Here is an 18,020-nt window from a genome sequence, read left to right as displayed (position 1 = left end):
CATTTAGAATGATTTAACAGGATGACTTTATTAGACATGCAGCATTTTCACAAGTGATAGATTTGAAATCCAGTGTTCTTTTTTTAGTTTCTTTTGAAAACCAACAATTGAAGTTGGGGGACAATCATGACTGTATGGTGTGCTATTTCTAATATTCCTGTTGAGTTTTTATTTTTTTCCCCCTGTCCCCCTTTCATTGGCTCATGTCCAGGCACTGAGAAAATAAATATGTGAAGAAAGCATGCTGTGGAATGGTAACTACAGCACTATATATTTTTTTCCTTTTATCATGCCCAAGATTCAGTGAAGTTGATATAAATTCACCATGCCTTTTTTAAAAAGCATAACAAAAAGGCATTCTTCCTTTGAGAGTCAGACTGTAAAAGGTGATTTTCTTTCACTCAGTTTGGTTTAAGCCTGTAAAAAGCATTAAGTGAAAAATCTGATATATTTGTTAGGGCATTTATTGCATTAGTAACTTATATTTTAAATTCTCAGTGAAAGGTTTATAGAGCGCATAAACCTTAAAGAGCTTTTGCTTGGGATTAAAGATGCATTCTCTCTTTGCAGGAGAAATAATAATCTATAAAATGATGCTTTCAGTAATTATTTTACCTCTGTTTATTTTCTAAAGGTGTTCTGTTAAGTTTCCTGATATACAAGGGCTTTTTAAAGAACTGTATCCTAGTGAAAAGCTTACAATTAATAGTGGCCACAAAATAGTATCATGGCTATTTTAAAATTATGTTTATAACTAACCCATTCACTACCTTGGCATATGCTGTTTTTCTTCAATTCTAAAACTCACTTTTTCCTATATGAGCAGCTCTAAAAATGAGGTGCGTCTTAGGTAGCATCTATGCAATGTTTGTTGTTGGCAGTGGTACTGAAAGTACGGTGTGTCTTACAATAGATGGCATCTTACAATTGAAGAAATATGGTACTAGGAATATTGAGCCATTTTAAAACCCCATTGGCAGTGTAAGTAAGACTCTTCCTCTCAGGACTCATACTAGATGAACGTGATTACCAAAATAAATTGTAGTTACTTGGCTGGGGTGCAACTAGAAAAGAAATTAGTTTTGAAGTCCTTGTAGTTGCAGAAATGATGATGGATCTGGAGATATTATTAAAGTATGTTTTTAAAATGTGCACATTTCTCTAAAATGTTTATTTAAAAGGATGATTAGCTATAGCAAAGGACAAATACGTACATGTAAAATATGTATACCACTTTACAGAATCCATGTCATGTAAGGGGGATATTGGAAATTGTATCCAAAAAGTAACTTTTCAAACAGGAAACAAAAACAAATGCTATGATGTTAGATGTGCTATATACCATCTTGATTAGTAAATCTCATAAAAGTGATGGGGCAGGTTGAGAGTTTGACCAAAGAAACCAACTTCTTCCTGCTCAGCCGGATCCTTGAAGAGATTTGGAGAAAACAAAGCTATCACTGCATTTGGGATTTATCAATTAGAAAGAAGGCATGAAAAAGTGGGACAAATTAAGTTACCGTATATACTCGAGTATAAGCCAAAAAATTTTGGCTGAAAAAGCCCCCCTCAGTTTATACTTGAGTCATAGTTATTTATTATTTTACTTTATTATTATTATTATTATTGCAGTTATTAGTTTATGCTATTTATTATTATTCAATTTACATTATTTTACTCTATTATTATCATTTTATTACATTTATTTCACTCTATTATTGTTACATTTATTATTTGTTATTACATACATTATTTTACTCTATTATTATTGTATTATTTTTATTATATTTATGATTTGACTCTTTATTATTATTGGATGGATATGTAAGCACATTTACATTGAAGAAATTTAGAATAATGGTTTAATCAGAGTTGGACAGGCTTATCTTAAATTACCGTTTTATGTAAATATTCAAAAACATTTAACCTACTGATGCCTCAATTAATGTAATTTTATTGGTATCTATTTTTATTTTGAAATTTACCAGTAGCTGCTGCATTTCCCACCCTTGGCTTATACTTGAGTCAATACGTTTTCCCAGTTTTTTTTGTGGAAAAATTAAGTGCCTCAGCTTATATTCAAATCGGCTTATACTCAAAACTCACTTTCTCCTCATAATACCTAATCTATCTATATCTATATCTATATCTATATTTATATCTATATATATATATATAATAAATAGAGGGTGTGTGTATGTATGTATGCGGAGGGTTGAGGTGTATGTGGCAGCTTTCTGATTGGCTGCCATTGTGGTACAATTTGCATATGGTCTCTGATTGGCCAGCCACAATATTCCAAAATTCTCAAGTGGCTGAGAGGGGAAAGGAAATTTGCATATGGTTTCTGATTGGCCAGCCTCAACAGGAGCCCTGGTGGTGCAGAGGGTTAAACGCCTGTGCCAGCAGGACTGGAGACCCACAGGTCATAGGTTCGAATCCGGGGAGAGCACAGATGAGCTCCCTCTGTCAGCTCCAGCTCCTCATGTGTGGACATGAGAGAAGCCTCCCACAAGGATGGTAAAAGATCAAAACATCCTGCCGTCCCCTGGGCAACGGCCTTGCGGACGGCCAATTCTCTCACACCAGAAACGACTTGCAATTTCTCAAGTTGCTCCTGACATGACAAAAAAAAACAATAAAAAAACAACAACGTTCTAACATTCTCAAGTGGATGAGAAGAGAAATGAAAGGGCCTGAGGGATTTGCAGTACCTTCACTCACTCTACAGCCTACTGCGGTTTGGAGGAGGATGGACCATGGATGATGGGACTTGCAGTACCATCGCTCACTTTCTGAGACTGCTGTGACCTTCATTCAATGACTGATCTAGACCAAACTTGGCACATAGACCTCTCATGACCCACTTTACGCCCTGGTGTGGTTTGGCTGGGGATGGACTATGGATTATGGGACTTGCAGTACCTTCGCTCCATTCCTGAGACCACTGCAACCCTCATCCAATTACCGATAAAGACCAAACTTGACACACTGAGTCTCCATGACGCACTCTACAACCTGCTGTGGTTTGGAGGATGCACCATGGATGATGGGACTTGCAATACCTGTACTCCCTTCCTGATACCATTACAACTGCCAATAATGATGGATCAGGATCACAATTCACACAGAGAGTCTGCATGACCCACCCTACATCCTGGTGCGGTTTGGAAGAATTTGGAGATGGATGATGGGACTTGCAGTAACTTCACTCACTTCCTGAGACCACTGAGACCCTCGCCAATGACTGATCAAGACCAAACTTGGCACACAGAACCCCCATGACCCACTCTACATCCTGGTGCACTTTCGAGGAAGACAGACCATGGATGATGAGACTTCAAGTACCTTCACTCCCTTCCCAAGACTGCTGCAACCCTCATCTAATGATCGATCAAGACCAAACTTGGCACACAGAGCCCCCATGGCCAACTCAACATTCTGGTGAGGTTTGGGGGAGAACAGACTATGGATGATGGGACTTCAAGTACCTCCTGAGACCACTGCGAGCCATATAAATAACTGGTAAAGACCAACCTTGATACACAATTCCTTTCTCAAATAACCCGGGCACCGCTGGGTCCCTAAGCTAGTATTCAATTAAATATGATAGTTCCATCATGCTTAGGCATACTAGCAGATGAAAGGTCCTCCTTCCATGGCCACTGCCAGTGTCCTGGCTTTGAATGGAGGGAAGAGGCAGGCAAAGCTCCATTATGCTTAGATCCAGAAGCAGATAAAGGCCTTCCTTTCATCCCATTTGTCACTGTTCTGTCCTTGGAGGAAGAGTAGAAAGGGGAATATTTTCTGGTGATACTCCTCTCCCACATTGCCATCCTTTTTTCCATTTGTGTCATGTCTTAAGTAGATAGTAAGCCTGAAACGGGTTACTGTTTTAGTCTTCTTTTACTTGTGTTCTTCTTTTACTACATACTGTCATGGTTTTAAATAATATATAGGGACTAGGTTAATGAGAGGTGGAGGAGAAACTGGAGTGCTGGTGCTTATGGTCATTTTGATTGCTATGAAAATTACATATCTTTCTTTGTTTTTAAATAACCAAGTATTGATTTTGGAAGTAAATTTGATCTCTGCTCTCCCTTTCATTCCATAAGCAAAGTACCTTCAGTTCAGAAGTTCAGTGCACATGCCCAACTCTCTCTCTTTTTCCTTTTGAGTTTCAGTAATCCTAGCCATGTTCTGCTTGACCAGGTATTGACCTTCTTTGCAATGGGAAGAAACTCAACTTGCTCTCTATTAAATTAAATCAAATGCTTGTTCTCCAGGAGTTTTATAAGTATAGGACCAATGCAATAATAAGCCTGCAACTTGTATAGTTTGCAAATTATATTTATTGTGTTAGAGGGCAGTTACAGATCAACTTCCAATATAACCAAGCAATAAAATGCATGTCTATATACTTTTTCTATGTTAGAAATATTGTAAAATTTGAAGAAAAAATTTACAGGTTAGTTTGTTGTAAATATCTTTTTGGTATTATGCACTGCATTGTTAAGTGACCATAATTGCAGTCAGTTATATATGCTGTTATGTTCAGCAAACATTCTATTTTTTAAAAAACCCCAATGTTGAACAAAGAAGAAAAAACAAACACATAATGATTCTTATAGAAAATAGCCTTTCTTCCATATGGATTCTTTTTAATATTTGGAAATATTTTTACCTTGTCACTACTGAATCTTTGTTAAAATAAAAGGGATGCTCTGGAAAGTTACTTTATGATCTTTCTTTTATGAGATGCTATACATGGACATTTGAATATGCTCTTCCCTCCCTGTGCCTGCCAACTGTGTCTTTGTAAGCAATCTGTGTATTGACATTTACTAGTGCCCTTTGCTCTGAAGTGTTTTCTTGTAAATGTCAAGAAAAGCTCAATTGAACAATTCCTGCCTTTTCAATACATGGAATAAATCTTCATTCAAAATGTGGCCTCTCATAGGTGGTTGACACTGTGACTTATATTTGTAATTCAGCATAAAAGAGAATAGCATTTTTAAATATTTGTATTTATATGTTTTCTACAATAGTTAGGTTTAATGAGATTCCTCCAATCTGATGCCCTCCAAATATTGGGATTAGAACACTCAAAACAACATTTGCCAGCATATCCAGTTATTGGGGATAACGAGAAGCAGGTTTTGCAACTGCTAAGATTCATGACTTAAAACAGAGGCTAACACAGATATGTCATCAATAAGAGCAAAATTATAAGGTCTACATGTCCCTCCTCCAGAAAACGTGCCTCAATGTATAACCAGACCTATAAGTTAAACAAACATTTTGATGGCCCCCTACAGGTCCAAATAGGTACATCTGTAAGGTCGTGCCTTGGTTTCTTATAATTAACTAGCCATCCCCTGCCACGTGTTGCTGTGGCCCAGTCTGTGTATATGTGTTTTGTGTGTTTGTGTGATGTGTATATGTGTGTGTCTTATACACATATGTGCTATTTGTATATGTGTGTATATATTTGTGTAGATGTGTATATATGTGTATTTGTATATATATGTGGTTTTGTGCATGTGTTGTAATGCATTTTGTAAGCCATCTGTCAGTGCTTTGAATGTGATTTTCCTGCTTCTTGGCAGGGGGTTGGACTGGATGGCCCACAAGATCTCTTCTAACTCTTTGATTCTATGAATTATTGGAAAGGACTGTGAGTTCATGAGGGGAAATCTTTACATTGATGGTCAGAAATCCATAGACATTCCTTGATGAATCTAGAGCAAACAGAATGAGCTGTTGGCAGGAAGTGATTTACTTTGGGAAAAGAATTGCTGATAGGGAGCTGGACAAAGGTTGGGGCATATATATTTCTTTTCCCCATTTGTCACAATGTAGAGATAATAAATGCCCTTTCTTTCATTCAGAGTCTTCTACAGAAGTTTGTATGTAAACCTGTAATAGGTTGAAATGGGAAACATTGAATGGGCGGCTTTGCAGTGTCTGAAGCACAGAGATGAATGTTTCTGACTTCGTGTCACTTTGAAAGATTAAAAAAAACCCACCATCACTGCTCCTTGCTTAATTTGGAAATGTTTCCTATCAACTAAAAACAGGGACAGGAAATGATGTAAAGCCATCAAATCCGCTTACATATTAATTGCATATTAATAACTGTTAACATGTGAGCTAGTAGGTAATAGTAGCTACCACCAGTGAGTATGACCAACCCGTATTAAATATAATGGTTGAATGTGATCATATATATGGGCCTCTGTCCATGTTTCAATGTTGCTCTCTTCATTTCTGTGTTCATAGCATAATGAATGAGCATAGAATTTTGTCTGTATATAATCTGTACTTTTTATCTCCCTCTCTTTAAGGCTAAGCTATGTGAACCATGCAGAGGACCTAGCCTCCAAATTACTCCAGTGTTTCCCAAAGAACAGATTGTCAGCACAGGCAGCTCTGAGCCATGAGTATTTCAGTGATTTGCCCCCACGGCTATGGGAGCTAACTGACAGTGAGTATAACAAAACACCCAGACAGGAAAGAATAAAGACAAGGAAGTGTGTGTGTGAGTGGGGGGCGGTGGAGGGGGGTGGCAGGGGAGGGAGATTTTCTGTTTTCAAATTACAGTACACTTGACACAGGAAAAATAGATTCTCTCTTGCTATCTCTGCTGTGCAGTGTGTAGCTGGCCATCTTTGTATTTGATTATGTGTGCAGTCAAGAGAATGATATGAAATGTCATAAAGAAAAAAAGAGGGACAGAAATACAATTTACATATTTAGTGCTTTTTCACTTTATGACATGCAGCACTTTTTAACTAGCTGCAGCACCCAGGACAATAATCCAATGGTATTTTATTCTCAAACACTATACATGTTATAACAATAACCTTTCTCAAAAGAATGTGGTAGCATAAGACTAGAGAATGCAAAGCAGTAAGTTCATTTTGTGGATTTAAATGTGTGAGAGAAGAACTTGAATTTGTTTAAAAATAGCTTAAGAATCCTTTCAGTATTCACATAGTTCATTTTTGTTTGTCTTTATAAACAAAATATGTTATCATTGATAACATATTCTCAAAAATGCAGTCATTTACTTAAGTCACTGTGAAGTTTTTCAGAAACATGATTCTCTCTTTTTCTTTTTCTTTATTATTCTTAAAACATCATTGAAACAAGGCCAATATTCCATATGGTGGCAAAGAATATTGTGCCAACATGATGCTAGCATCAATTCATGTTGTTTTCACATTATATTTATCTGTGCCAACAAAGTTGGATAGAAATGTTCTTTGACTAAGTGCTGTGGGTTTTTTAAAAGTAGTTTTCTTTATATTTTTGCTTAGTGAATCATACTTGTCTTTCATTTCCTTACTATGCTGTCCGAATATCTCAAGACACTTTGGTGGACCTTGGAACTTATTTAGATCTCTTACAATCTTTTTTACACATATGGAGGTCTAAAATAATGACATAAGATCTGCCAGTCCATGTTAGCCCAGTTACCATCACTGGCCACACAACCAACCCACATAACTTTGTGAACTCGAGTCGGTTTCTGTATCAATGTGGATGTTTTATATTCAGATTTTATGTCATTATATATTTTTTGTTTAATTACATTTGGTTTAATTTATTGATGTTAGGTTCTAATGTTGTTTTCTTATGTGAGGTTTTTCTGGATTATGTAGGTACTTGTTTGTTCTATGGAGGCATTGAATGTTTGCCTTTGTATGTTGGAATCCGCCCTGAGTCTCCCGGGGGGAGGGGGGGTAGGACTGTATGTAAACACATTATTATTATTATTATTATTATTATTATTATTAATTTGTTTAGGGCAATTTTGTGACCATGTCTTAATGGAAGTTTCTGCTGATGAATAATTATGAATGTCTAGCTCTTTTGTGATAGATAGATAGATAGATAGATAGATAGGAGAGAATCTGTACTTGAAAACTGCAGAGATAACTTGTAAAACCATATATATGATGTTAGCCTTTTGGGACTTGGAAGTTTGTACTTATGGGGTCAGCCAAATAGCCTGGACCTTAGCTGTATAGGGCTTTAAAGGTCATAACCAGCACTTTGAATTGTGCCCGGAAATAAATTGAATAGTGTCTGGAAATACGCCGCCCTTAGTCACCTTCGGGCTGAAAAAGGCGGGATAAAAATGTGGAGCTGCTGCAACAGAAGGGGTTGTCTGCTTCCTGTAGCCAGCCCAGTTAGCCACCTGGCTGCAGTTCTTTGGACTAGCTCCAGTTTCTGAACAATCTTCAAAGGCAGCCCCACGGAGAGCGTGTTACAGTAATCCATACCGGATGTAACTAAGGCATGTACCATCGTGGCCAGATCCGGCTTCTTAAGGAATGGATATAGTTGCACACATGTTTTAATTGTGTGCCAACTCCTGGCCACTGCAGATACCTGGGCCTCCAAGTTCAACACTGAATCCAGGAGGACCCCCAAATTGCAGGGGTGTAACCCCATCCAACACAGGCTGGATTTCTTTTCCCTGATCTGCCTTCCGACTGACCAGGAACACCTCTGTCTTGTCTGGATAAAGTTTCAGCTTGTTTGCCGTCATCCAGTCCATTACAAAAACAAATTTAACAATGAATTACATGCCTATGAAGAGCCTAAAAAAAGCACCAACCTCATTTACTCTTTCCACCACGGCACTTTTTATGGCTTTTTTGAAAGCCTGGCTGGGACAGTAGTGATGGCATCAACCAGGGGTGGCTGGCCCAGGGCAGCATTGGTGCTTTCCTCTCTCCATAGAATGACCCTTGATTTATCCTGGAATCATATCAAAATCTAAAATTTTAGCTTCCAAACCTGTCCTTGACTTACACATGATAATATATGATACCCTCATAATTCTTTATAGTTAACAGTTGTCTCCAGAAATTTTTAGGACAAGTTTTTATTTTCAAGAACTAGAAATTATTACCAGAAATTATTACCATTAACCATAACCACATTTTTTCCCTTTTTAGGCAAATGTTATTTCTGATACATGTTCAGTATTTTGGCTCCTTGTCAGTTATATATAGTGTTTTCATTTTCTATAATACAATCAGTACCCTGGCATAATTTAACAAGGCTTTCTGTATACTCTGTGTTTAGCTTAAAGTAATAAATGTGAAGTGATTCATTAGTTTATGGGACTATCAGTTTGTTTCCGTTTAGTCAGTTTTAAAAAAGTACTGAATTTCATTCTGCACTGGTGACATCTCAATCCTGCTTTGACTCTACATTTTAGTCTAGCCAGGATTTTGATAGTCTATGAATTCTGTAGTAATACTTTTCAGTTAATATGGACTTATTACCCACTTGCCACTTAGTTTATCAGTTGGTGGTTAAATCCGGTTCTATCAGTGAAGTAAATGCCTACACATTATCACTGTGCAGCAGGCTGCCAACAGAGACAGTCTTGTCCTAGTCATTAACAAGCACAATGTATGCAGAACACCAGAGGGGAATTAAAACCACAAAAAATACCTCAGGGTGGTATTTTTAATATGAGAATTTAATTTGTAATTTCACAGATTAAGAATTTTGGCTGCATTAATCCTTTTATCAGCTCACAGCAGGTTATTTGCAGAAGCATAACCATAAGGCGATATTCATTGGCAGAAACACGTCTTTGCATAACGTTAAACATCAGGAGCAGTGAAACCTTTTGAAGGGGGAGAATAAAGATGAAAAATCATTATATTTTAAGGCAAGGTTCTGCTAAATGCCTCCAGTAACATTTCTGAGTTACAGAAATGATATTTCTGTGTCTCGTAGATAATCATTATAGAGCATAAATCCAGATGCGAGAAAGGACAATCCTTGTATCAGAATGCTATAATTGTTTCCAGTTGATATGCATGCATAGAAATTGTAAACATATTTTAGGACAACAAAGTTGTATCTTTTAGGGGAGAGACTCTGGATTGATATGATCTAGGTGGCCAGTTGTGATGCCTTCTCTGGACCTAAAATAGTTCCTGCTTGTATGTTGTATTTACTCACTCTCCTACACTTACTGCAATTCAAGAGCCATAGATCTTTTTTTTCAAGGTTACTGGTATAGAACTTTTCTTCATGGAATTCAAATACACACACAAATAGAAAGCAATAGTAAAGGGAGAAAATTTATTTTTAATGTTCATGTTTTCTGAGGAACTTCATAGGAAAGCAACATTTATTCATTTTATCCATTTTTATCCCGCCTTTTTTCCAACAGTGGAACTCATGGCAGCTTACAGTTTATCAAAAATAGTACAGATTAAAAAGACAACATGATTGATCCGAGACCATTGTACTTTGAATATAACATGAAAAAAAAGACCAATTGGAAAAAAAGGCAGAAGGCAAAAGTCAGGTAGAGAGATTCAGTCAAGGAAACCACAGCCCTGAATTTGCAAGACCAGAGCAGGGCTTTTGATGATAGGGTGAACTGGAGGACTATATTTAATATATTAGGCAATACCAGATGCAATTTAAAATTACAATTTTATCCCACAGGGAAAAAAACCCACTTTATTTTGGTTAAGTATTCTATATAAACACGAAATATATGTGTAATGCTAATCTTGTGTCGGATTTCTAGTTGACATTGCTGAATGTTTTTCAAAATTTTTTAAACCAGATTACAAGAAGAAGGTTTTACTAAATTTTGAACTTCCTTATTTAAGAAAGTGATATTTGCTTAAATATCACCAGCTGGATTGAGTCATGTATTCTCCCCTATGAACCATCAAGATTATTAAGATCGTCTGGAGAGGCCCTGCTCTCAGTCCCACCGGCCTCGCAAGCGCGTCTGGTGGGGATGAGGGACAGGGCCTTCTCGGTGGTGGCCCCTCGGCTCTGGAACTCTATCCCACTGGAGATCAGAACCGCCCCTTCTATCCTGACATTTAGGAACAGGTGAAGACGTGGTTATGGAGACAGGCATTCGATGAGTGAGCCAACAACACCCTGAAATATGGATGGAGGATGATGAACAACGATTTTAGTGTGACGACTGACCATTGTAGTTATTGAATGTAATTGCTGTTTTAATTGTTTTACTGTAATATAAATTATGATGTTTTATTGACTGTATGTGATATTATAGTTGGAAACCGGTCTGAGTCCCTCAAGAGAGGTGAGAAGGTCGGTATACAAAACTTTTAAATAAGTAAATAAATAAATAAGATAAGCTAGATTATAAGTAAGCACTTATTTTGCTATTTTGGACAATTTCATATGGCCCAAATTCAACTGAAGTTTTTCTGATTAATTTACCCTAGCATTAGACAACTATAACCTCCAGATATTGTTGGATTGAAACTCCTCTAACAGCCTTAGTGAGTATAGTCAGCAGTGAGATTATGGGATCTCCAGGAAAAAAATATCTGGAACTGCCCCCTACTAATGCCAATTAACCAGAAGATGGAAGGAAAAGGTTACATGTATATCTGATTGTGAATTGTGTAGTATCATGAAACAAAAAACTGTATTTTAATGAAATCCATAGTCCCACTTTATTCGTTTTTGGTCAGACCTCAGCTGAAAAACGTGTAGTGTCCAGTTTTGGGCAACACAATTCAAGAAAAATATTGACAAGCTAGAATGATCAAATGTTTGACCAAAATGATCAAATGTTTGAAAACCAAGCCTTATGAAGAACAGCTGAGGGATCAGGGTGTGTTTAGCTTAAAGAAAATAAAGCTGAGAGGGAACATGCACTCCTTTTCTGGAGATTTTAAAGCAGAGGCTGGATGGCCATCTGTCAGGGGTGTTTCGATTGCTTAATCCTGCATGACGGGGTTGGACTGGATGGCTCTTATGGTCACTTCCAATTCTATGAGTCTTTGATTTCATATGCTTCTCAGCTATACCTATGTACCAAAATAGATAATATTTTCATCTAAGTTTGAATAAGTACTTGAAGTGTTATTTTTAATCTTATTGGCCTCTAGGAGCAATACTGACATGGCTAAATATGTCTTATTCTAAAAGTCTCATGTAATGAGATCCACTTTTCTCCATGGTGTCAGACAACTTTACATTTTTCCATGATGTATACTTTTTTTGTTACACCATTCTGTTTACGAATCCACACGATCTCTTCATTCATCTGGAGAGGCCCTGCTCTCACTCCTGCCCCCTTCGCAGGTGTGATTGATGGGGACGAGGGAGAGGGCCTTCTCTATGGTGGCCCCCGACTCTGGAACTCTCTACCTAAAGATATCAGACAAGCCCCCACCTTGGCAGTCTTTAGGAGGAGCTTGAAAACATGGCTATTCCAGTGTGCCTTCCCTGAATAAAGGAAATAATGCCTGATCTGACCAATTCCCTTCCATACGTCCTCTGAAGCACTTTATCCATTGGATTGATCCCCCCATCTCACTCTTTAAAACCCCCATGCCTAGACATACCCTACTCTGTACACGCCCAGGGTTTTAAAATTTTATCTAGATCTGGCCCTGCCATAATGTTTTTAAATCTTGTGTGTGTTATTGCTTATATGTTTAACTGTATTATTTATATTGTTTATTTGCTTGCTTGTTTGTTGATGTATTATTGTATTTGTATTTGATGGGCTTGGCCTCATGTAAGCTGCCCCAAGTCCCTTCGGGGAGATGGTGACGGAGTATAAATAAAGTTTATTATTATTTATTTATGACATTGTAAAAAGTTTCCCAAGCTTATCATAAGTGAGACATAAATGTAGGAGTGGGGGGATGAAACAAAAGGACAGGAATTGGCAAGAGGTGGTTGGCATTTCTAAGGTTGAAGCAGAGCAGAGATAATGTTGTATGCCATGCATGGGAGCAGGAGATGGTGAAACGTCATTGGACAAAATCAGCCACTTTTGTCACTTTTGTACTTCTGTAGAGACATTTAGCTACTCAAGAGTATGAAAAGTCATATGTAATAGAGGTAGAGCACCAACACTATGGACAAGAAGACCAATTCCTCGAGTTTGCTATTATGAAAAAAATAGTTTCTGCTTATGAAAAATGAGTGATAGAAATCTCCGTAGTGCTGATCAGACAAATTTACAGCAGAGAATCCAGAGGCATTAATTGTTGCCGAAAGCAAGCAAATGGATATAACCAAAACAGTAAATGGTAAAGATCTTTAAAAATAGATAATATTTTCATCTAAGTTTGAATAAGTACTTGAAGTGTTATTTTTAATCTTATTGGCCTCTAGGAGCAATACTGACATGGCTAAATATGTCTTATTCTAAAAGTCTCATGTAATGAGATCCACTTTTCTCCATGGTGTCAGACAACTTTACATTTTTCCATGATGTATACTTTTTAGACCCTGAAGGAGGGAAGAAAGGAAATCAGACAAGAAGAAATACAGTCAGAGCAAATGCAGAGATTTTTTTTTTACTTCACAGGCCAACTCATTCACCAAATGACTGCTCAATTCACCAAAGGATAATTTGGCCCTCAGACACAATCTTTAGCACAGTAACCAAAGCCTAATTACCTGAAATTGCTACCAGTAGAGTTATCTGTGAGATTTAATCAGCTGATTTTAACGTGAAGATAACTGATTTTAGTGTTTATGTTTGCTTATAGTTTGTTTTTTTTGCACTGGTATTGCATGTTTGCTATTTATATGTTGTGCTCAGCCCTGAGTCCCCTTTGGGTGTGAGAAGAGCGGAATAGAAATATTTAAAATAAATAAATAATAATTTGTATAGATCTGTGTTGGGGGAGGGGGCATTAACTTTGCAGGCTATTCCTGCTTTAAAAACGTAAATTATATATATTTTTTCTCTGCAGTGTCTTCTATTTTTTCTGTCCCGAATGTAAGATTACAAGCAGAGGCTGGAGAAAGCTTGAAAGTGTTTGGAAAAAACAATATTTATGGCAAGGGTTTATCAAACATTAAGCACTGAAGAATTTTGGTTTCTCACACACAATTCAGGTAAGAATAGTTAATTGAAAATGTTTGTTTATATAAAGCTTCCTTTACTGACTTCTCATGCAGTATTAAAAAGTCCTTGTGATGATAGAAAAATAATTTCTCAAAGGTGGTTCTGTAACTGGATTTTGTATATCAAAGAGCTGAACCAGAGTGTGAATGCAACACCTCATGCTTTTGGGTTCAAAAATCTGATTTTTATTCCACAACCCTTATAATAATATCTCCCATTCTCTGTCCAGATACTCAAGAGTTCACGTAACCTGCCATATTATTCCCTCTTAAGATGCATTGACTGATTTCCACTCTGTGTTCCTTCATCATTTCCTCAAGGCTGTTTTCTATTTTCTACCCATAAGTGCATTGTTGGTGAACATGTTTTACAACACTGAGGGCATATCTACAAAGTAGGCAAGGATGAATAAGCTTGGTAATGTTATTCTATAAGATGAGGTTGTGGATTCTCTGAGAATCTATACCATAGCAGAATGGTTTCCAGCTTTTTGTAAATGCTGTTAAAATATTAGAAAATTACAGTTGATGTATAGAAAAATATTGCTTTTTGATGGGCAGTTCAGTACCCACATGTATATGAGACAGCAGGATTGATTTTCTTCCTTGTGAGGAATAACTGGTTGGTAGCTGCAATTTCGTCTTTTTGCATAGGTACAAACATAATATATAGATAAATAATGATATCATGTTCTTATGATAGTTGATTAAGGTGGGTATGATGGATGGTAAAAATATGAAGCCAGTATGAAGTTGGAAGAACAGGGGGCATTAGAAAAATAATCTGTTAAGGTATGCTTCTGCTGTATTTCAATACTTTGTGTAATTGAGTGGTGGACATCTAATAAAAGTATTTGCAGAATCCTGACAGGCTATTTTACAGACACAAACAAAGGTGCAACAGGAAATTACCTAGGTGTATGCATTTATCGTAGGTTGAAATAAATGCAAACATGAGGGCTTTTGACAAGTTTTGAGTGAAAATCTTAGGATAATTGTCAGCATGAGAAATGTCCAACTTTTGTGTTACCTTTCTAGTATACCAGTTGGAATTGCTTTCCATTTGTTGGACAGGATCGAAGTGTTATCTGTCAGTAAATTACACAAAGTATTGATACTTTTTCAGGGATAATGCATTTTCTCTGATAATATAAAGCTGCCATGAGCACCATTTTTGAAGGATGTACAGGATAAAATTCCAGTAAATAAATGATAATAAAGGTAGCAGAAAACTATTTCTTTATTTTATTTTATTTTTTACTACGGCTGGGTTGCCTGCAAAGTTGTTGTGGCGATTTAAGAACAGCCTACAAAGTAATGAGTACAGCTTGCTGGAAAGATAACTACTGTTGAAAACTGAAGTCATCAGATGTCAGCCTGCCCCAATTATTTCACATGTTTCTCTACAGCAAACCATAGAGATTTTACAGTGTCAAAATCAGATGCCATCAGAACTGGGTTGTTTACATCTTCATTGTCTAGTTAATCCCTGCCTTTTCTTGGAAGCAATGTCCCTACAGACATTTCTTCAGTTTCACATCACTAATGTGACTCATCAGATCTTCCCAGTAATTTTTAAGTGTATGTGTTTGCCCAAAAGGTTTATGGATTCAAGACCAAATTAGCAGAATATAGAGATGGCATGAAAATCTAACACTTATATTTCAGGAGCTATTTTCTCCTTTAATTTTGTTTGTGTTTCCTATAGTACAACCCCCTCCCTCCAAATTAGATAGCTTAAAGAAGTATGACTTCACCCCCTGAGCCTTGAGGGGTTGGTGCAAATGCTTGCAGATGGTTTAAGATGAGATAAAGAGAGACAGGCTGTTTTAATTTCTCAACTTTGTCATTGCTGACCTTCCCTACTGCTAGAATGCAGGAAATACGACATGTGTAATCCAGTTACCTCTTTCCAAGTGTCTGTGTTGAGATTAACATCACAATTCAGCAGCAGATCAGTTGCACAACTTCAGCGTTTTCCAGTAGCTTCTTCCTGCACAGTATTTTCAGTCAACTGCTCCCACAGCCTGCAGTCACTCTGGAACCTTTTACAGACACTTAAGCACATGTCTGGCCATTGTCAGTTTTACCATTGTTTTTCTCCCAGTCTAGATGATATTACAAACTTACCACAGCATAGTTATATCTTGTCTTAGTAGACAGGTTCTTTTATTCAATTACATAGAGCCTTCGACGAACAACATCACAGCACAAGGAGAAATATACACTGTACATGACTTCCTTATATACAATTCTATACAATTACACATAGCAATCTCGGATTGGTTCCCAACTCAATAACTTAACTCAGACCCAGGATTACATCATTCACAATCACCTGGACTAGGCCAGAACACATTCCCCAAATGATTCCCTGTATACAGTTAATGCATGACTCAGCATTAATGCATTTCCAATAGAAGCTCCTTAGCAGTGCATGACTCAGCTATATTACATTACAATACATTGCGAAACCTGACAAGAGAAAATAAGAAATCTTACTTTGGGGAAATAGGCTGAAAGACTGAATGAGCAATAGAGGTGGAAAGAGATATGAAAAAATAGGATTGAAGAAGAGAGAAAATGCTATTTACAACATAGAGAAATAGAAAAACAATTTAGAAAGTTCTATCAAAAATTATACTTACTTACTTACTTACTTAGGCGATCCCTCGTTGGACGAGTAAGATGGTCTTCCATTATGGATTTCCTTGTGGGTCCGTATGTGGCTGTGGAGCCCTATTCTTGCTCTGCATCTTCTTCCGCAGTGGGGGCATTGGTTTCCAGGTGGAAGGCGGTCCCGGTCGGGGTTGGCTTGACGCGCCTTCCTCCTGGCACATTTCTCTCTTTCACCCTCCACTCGTGCCTCCTCAAATTCTGCAGCACTGCTGGTCACAGCTGTCCTCCAGCTGGAGCGCTCAAGGGCCAGGGCTTCCCAGTTCTCAGTGTCTATGCCAGAGTTTTTAAGGTTGGCTTTGAGCCCATCTTTAAATCTCTTTTCCTGTCCACCAACGTTCCGTTTTCCGTTCTTAAGTTCGGAGTAGAGCAACTGCTTTGGGAGACGGTGGTCAGGCATCCGGACAACGTGGCCGGCCCAGCGGAGTTGATGTTGGAGGACCATCGCTTCAATGCTGGTGGTCTTTGCTTCTTCCAGCACACTGACGTTTGTCCGCTTGTCTTCCCAGGAGATTTGCAGGATTTTCCGGAGGCAGCGCTGATGGAAACGTTCCAGGAGCTGCATGTGACGTCTGTAGACAGTCCACGTCTCACAGGCATATAGCAGGGTTGGGAGGACAATAGCCTTATAAACAAGCACCTTGGTATCCCTACGGATGTCCCGGTCCTCAAACACTCTCTGCTTCATTCTGGAAAATGCTGCACTTGCAGAGCTCAGGCGGTGTTGTATTTCGGCGTCGATGTTGACTTTGGTGGAGAGGTGGCTGCCAAGGTAGTGGAAATGGTCCACATTTTCTAATGTGACACCATTAAGCTGTATTACTGGCATTGGAGAGAGATTGGCTGGCGACTGCTGGAACAGCACCTTGGTTTTCTCAGTGACAGGCCGAGGCGGAGGATAACATGGCACATGTTACAACGGCTGCGAAGGCGGAAGAAGGCTGCAACAGACTGAGAAGCCATGGTCATTGTGTTAAAATATATCACCAGTGGAACCTCACTCTGTGAAGTCTGTGTGTTGATCAGTTGTGCACTGACCTCCACACATTAAAAAAACCCACGCACAGGCGTCTTCCAAAGAAAACAAAAACCAAGCAACCAAAGTCCCATGGCGATCAGCGAGTGGCGACGGGGCCAGGACTGTGAAATCTGGAAGCCCCTAGTCACAGACTGGCACATGGGCGGTGGGTACGGACTCAGTCGTTCTACCTCAAGGTCCGAGGCAGTTGAGTAGTTCGGCAGCTGTATCCGCGACTGAGCAGCCCTATTGAGGACCCACTCTGCTCACCCCACATGGGGAGGGGGCTAGAAAAGGTGCCCTAAACATAGTCTGCCTCACTTATCCCTGACTGGACTGCTGCGTCCAGTGGGGTCACCACCCTACGGCCAAAAAAAGGATCAAAAATTATATGCTGACGATAATATCCAAAAAG

At 38.2% G+C, this 18,020-nt stretch overlaps 1 protein-coding gene across 5 annotated transcripts in view; it reads left to right on the top strand.

Annotated features, from left to right (window-relative positions):
- CDK14 (cyclin dependent kinase 14) overlaps positions 1 to 18,020 on the top strand; it is a 266,140-nt gene that overhangs the window by 196,347 nt on the left and 51,773 nt on the right. For 4 of the 5 annotated variants that reach the window (XM_060782281.2, XM_060782283.2, XM_060782282.2 and 1 more), the window contains 2 exons: positions 6,348 to 6,487; positions 13,758 to 13,902. In XM_060782281.2, the coding sequence (XP_060638264.2) occupies positions 6,348 to 6,487; positions 13,758 to 13,873 (256 nt within the window). In that variant the 3' untranslated portion in view covers positions 13,874 to 13,902. The remainder of the gene's footprint in view (positions 1 to 6,347; positions 6,488 to 13,757; positions 13,903 to 18,020) is intronic. The other variant, XM_067470305.1, reaches the window with a different exon arrangement.

This window comes from Anolis sagrei, chromosome 6 (assembly GCF_037176765.1).
Source record: "Anolis sagrei isolate rAnoSag1 chromosome 6, rAnoSag1.mat, whole genome shotgun sequence".
Classification (NCBI taxonomy): Eukaryota; Metazoa; Chordata; class Lepidosauria; order Squamata; family Dactyloidae; genus Anolis; species Anolis sagrei.
Note: the sequence above shows the minus strand (reverse complement) of the source record. Positions and strands in the feature narration are given on the sequence as shown.